Raw genomic sequence first — 4,626 nt, 5'->3', positions numbered from 1 at the left:
GAACAGTGGTGTAGCTAGGAGCAGCGGTGTAGACAGAAACAGCAGTGTAGACAGGAACGGCGGTGTAGACAGTAGCAGCGGTGTAGACAATAACAATCCTCACGGATGTGAGCGAGGCGGTCTTCATGCGGTGTGTGCGGTAACTTGTAGAAGGTTTCAAATGATGCGGTGAACTTTGCGTATGTCTCGAACAATGTTCCCAGATGCGCATTTGATAGTGACTACACGTACTAGTCCATCTTTACCAGGGTGTAGCGCAATAATCCTGCCTAACGGCCAGCTGAGAGGAGAGGTGTTGACAGATTTGATTATGACCAAATCGTTAAGTTGCAAGTTTCTTTCAGCGGTTTTCCATTTTGTGCAATTGATCAAGGTGCATAGGTACTCCTTGGAAATATTGGGTCATTTGGTTTGTAAGTCTCCAGCGGCGTGCGACCAATAGTTCCTTCGTCTCTATGGGTTGCGGTGGTGCGGTAAGAGGTCTACCAATTAGGAAGTGCCCGGGAGTGAGCACGGAGGCAGCTTCAGCAGGTTCAGAGGACAATTCTGTAAGCGGTCGACTATTTAGAATACTTTCAATTCTAACGAAAATGGTGTCATACTCTTCGTATGTAAGAGCTGTGTCCCCAATACAGCGGTGTAGCAGTGTTTTGGCGGATTTGACGGTGGCTTCCCATATGCCTCCTTGATGCGGAGCATAAGGGGGAATGAACTTCCAGTTTATGCCGTAGTTAGACAGAAAGCACTTCACTTCAGAGGGCATCGTCTTCAAGAGTTTTTCTAACTCATACATTTTTCTTGCGGCGGATGTGAAAGTCTTAGCATTGTCTGAAAACAGAGTGTGCGGCGCACCTCTGCGGGCAATAAATCGGTGTAGAGCGGCGATGAAGTTGTTGACAGACATCGAGGACAGGAACTCTAGATGAGTAGCTTTGGTGGTCAAACATACAAATATGCACAGATAACCTTTTGTTGTTTGTGTGCGTTTCAATAAAGATGTTTTGCATGAGAAAGGACCAGCAAAGTCCAAGCCAGTTAAATTGAATGGTCTATTGGCGGTGACTCGTTCAGCAGGTAGCGGGGCCATACGTTGCTGTAGGTTGGTGCGGCAAAAGCGGTTACAAATGACACATTGATGTATTATGCGGCGAACTTGATTGCGGGCAGAGATTATCCAATACTGTTGGCAAACAGCTGCTTGTGTGGTGCGGGGACCGGCATGACAATTTTGAAGATGTATGTGTCGAATGATGAGTGAGGATACATGCTCATTTTTCGGCAGCAATAATGGATTTCTAGCTTCACTAGAAATCAGAGCGTGCTCAAGACGACCAGATAAGCGCATCAAATCGTAATCATCAATGTACGGTTGCAACGTTAGTAGATGCTTAGGACATTTTCCAGCTCTCAACTCTGTTATTTCCTTCTGAAATTTATCCCGTTGCACAACATGAACAATGAGTTTTCTAGCTATTTCAGCTTCACAGGCGGTGGTGTCAATTGAGGCAGGCGTTTCACAGGTTTCAATCTGTTTGACTATTTTGCAGCGATATTCATAACGGGCTGGTTTGATGCGGTTGACAAATCTTAGTATGTAGACAAAAATACGACATAGCTTTCCAAATTTGGATACACGTTCTATAGCGGTATACAAACGATTCTCAATTGGTTCTTCAACAGTAGCGAGAATGTACAGCGGGTTAGTTTTCATCTCAGGTACAATGTTGGAAACAAGATGATTGGACACGGGAAAGTCAGTGGCGAGACAACGAAACGCATTGGTAGTGTGCCACCAATCATGGCAGGAGACGATTTCAGCGGGAGTCAAGCCTCTCGAAGCAATATCTGCACAGTTGTTAGCAGAAGTAACGTGATGCCATGACTCAAGTTTTGTTAACTGAGTAATTTGCTGTACTCTGTTGGCAACAAAAATCTGCAATTTGTATGTGGGTGTGTTGATCCAATCCAAGGCAGTCTTGGAATCGGTGTAGAGTCGAATTTCTTGTAAATCATATTCGGACAGCGTAGGTAAGATGGCGGATAGTAAACGAGCAAGCAGCAAACAACCCATCAATTCCAGGCGTGGAATTGTCATAGTTTTCAGCGGGGCGACATGACTTTTGGCGGCTATGAGACGGCAGTTAACATATCTATTTTCAGTCTCTTCATGAATATATATACAAGCAGCAAACCCCTTTTCGGAGGCATCGGCGAATCCAAGCAGCCGGGTAGTAGAGCGGTTACAGGCGAGTAAACGCGGGATTACAACATTGTCCAAACGGGAAATTTCAGCGGTAATCAGCTCCCAATGAGCTCGAAGTGAGGCTGGAACCTCAGTGTCCCAAGCTAATTGCTGAGACCACAGCGTGCGCATGAATAGCTTGAACAGCATTATGAGAGGAGTGAGCCACCCAAGGGGGTCGTAGACTCGAGCGATGAATGATAGAACGGTTCTTTTAGTGATTTGCCCATTAAAAGGAGAAATGAAATAGCGAAAGTTGTCCGCGAGCGGGCTGTAGACAATTCCAAGAACTTTTGCAGTAGCGTTGTCATCAAACATACAATCTTGATTTTCCAAAAATTCTGCAGGCAAGTTAGCGATCAATTCAGGAGTATTAGAGTTCCATTTCCGAAGTTCAAAGGAGCCAAGCGACAATAACTCAATCAGTTCAGAAATAAGCGTTTGTGCTTCAGAAAAATTGTTACTTCCTCCCAGCAGGTCATCAACATAAGTTTGACTTGTTAAAACTTTACTTGCCAGAGGGAATGCTTCTCCTTCATCCTTGACAAGTTGTTGCAATGTGCGTTGCGCTAAATAAGCACTGGAAGTAAGCCCATAGGTTACGGTTTTAAGTTCAAATTCTTTTGCAGGTTCATGATAATTAGGTTTCCAAAAAACATGTTGGTGACGGCAGTCTTCAGGCCTTAACAAAATCTGGCGATACATCTGCTTGCAATCAGAAAGGACAATGTACTTGTAAGTGCGGAATTTGGTCAATACTTGAATAATATTGGACTGCAGTTTTGGCCCTGGTAACAAATTCTCATTTAGTGAATGCCCATTGGTATCCTTGCTGGAAGCATTAAACACCACCCTGATTTTCTGAGTGGGGTCCTTATTTTTAAAAACTGCATGGTGTGGAATCACATAGTCAGAAGCGGATTTGGCAAGTTCCAAATGGCCAAGCTCATGATATTCTGTCATGAAGTTGTCGTATTTCTTCTTTAGTTCCGAAGAATTTTCCAAGCGTTTTAATAATCCAAGGTGACTTCGATAAGCTTGCTTGCGGTTTGAAACAAGAACAGGCGCGCTAGGCTTGAAGGGGAGTGCGACTACATATCTGCCTTCATCATTGCGGTAGGTAGTGGACTCATAGAGCTGTTCACAGAGTTCATCTTCAGGTGATAAGAGTTTCGCATTTATTTGGACATCTTCAGTCTCCCAAAACTTGTTCATGACCTCAGCAAGCGGTTCTTCGCGGGCAAACATGGTGCAGATAAGTTGCATCTGATGAAGCGGAGCAGGCGAGTCCTCAATATTTAGCTTTCCACTCAGAACATAGCCAAATATAGTGGCGAAGGCAGCGGGATTTCCTGGTATAATAGCATTGGCGGAAGAAACAAATACATTAGGATAAATGTCAGCTCCAATCAAGAGGTCTATCCTATTGGGTTGGTCAAAACCAGGGTCAGCGAGATCCAAATGTGAAAGTGAGGTTTTGAGCTCACTGCTGATTGGAAAAGCGGGTAGGTCACCAGCTATTTGCTCTAAGACAAGGGCTTCAGTTTGGAGAAAGGTGTTAAACTGCGGTCGAGATAGCAGTGTCAAATGAGTGGTACCTTTTACAGCGGTCGCTTGTTCAGAGATACCATTAATCTGAATGCGTGCGGGCATGATGGTGATACCAAGTTGCTGGGCAGCTCGGGTAGTGATAATCGATCTCATGGAGCCACAATCCAATACAGCACGTAGTAATTGTGATCGGTTGTATTGATCAACAACGGCAACGATAGCGGTGCCCAGTAAAGCAGAAGCGTGTACAGCTTTCACTTGTGCACAGCCACTGAAGGTGTCCGGCATGCCGGTGGATGAACTGCGGGTTGGGGTTGAGATATTGGTCACAGGCGCTGTGCCAAAAGGTGACGAAGAAGACCGTGAGGGACTGGCCGTGTTTTGCGGGATTCTCGAATCGGTGCAACATGAATTACTTACATATTGTGATGAGTGTATGTCATCGGTAAACCGCTGTGTTGACATTGGTTCAAATCCTGGTGGCGGGAGCGACAGCTAGCACCTCCAGAGGTGGAAGCTGGTTGGTAACTATAGATATGGTAGGCCTATTATGAGAGCCAGAAGGGTAGCGATCTGGTCGGCGTTCAGCAATTAAAAAGGATTGTGAACTCTCATTATTTTTGCATAGCAGGGTATGGTGATGGATTGATTTACATGCACGACAAGAGGACAGTGAATTGCATTTGGCTTTGAGGTGGGACCCGAGGCATCCGAAGCATCTGCGGTTTTGCTTGACAATATCCATTCGTTTGTTGATAGGTTCCTTCCTAAAGCGCTCACATTTGTACAATGGATGAGGAATGTTGCATAGTACACACAGATTGCTGCCACTT

General features: G+C 45.1%; 1 protein-coding gene across 1 annotated transcript; it reads right to left on the bottom strand.

Annotated features, from left to right (window-relative positions):
• Window positions 1-340: 340 nt before the first annotated feature.
• Window positions 341-4,081, bottom strand: LOC120349651. The gene has a single exon (XM_039420131.1). The coding sequence runs from the start codon at window positions 4,079-4,081 to the stop codon at window positions 341-343; it is 3,741 nt and encodes a 1,246-aa protein (XP_039276065.1).
• Window positions 4,082-4,626: the final 545 nt, after the last annotated feature.

The sequence above is a fragment of the Nilaparvata lugens genome, chromosome 2 (assembly GCF_014356525.2).
Source record: "Nilaparvata lugens isolate BPH chromosome 2, ASM1435652v1, whole genome shotgun sequence".
In the NCBI taxonomy this organism is placed as follows: Eukaryota; Metazoa; Arthropoda; class Insecta; order Hemiptera; family Delphacidae; genus Nilaparvata; species Nilaparvata lugens.
The sequence above is the reverse complement of the archived record's forward strand: the minus strand, read 5'-3'. Positions and strand labels throughout refer to the sequence as shown.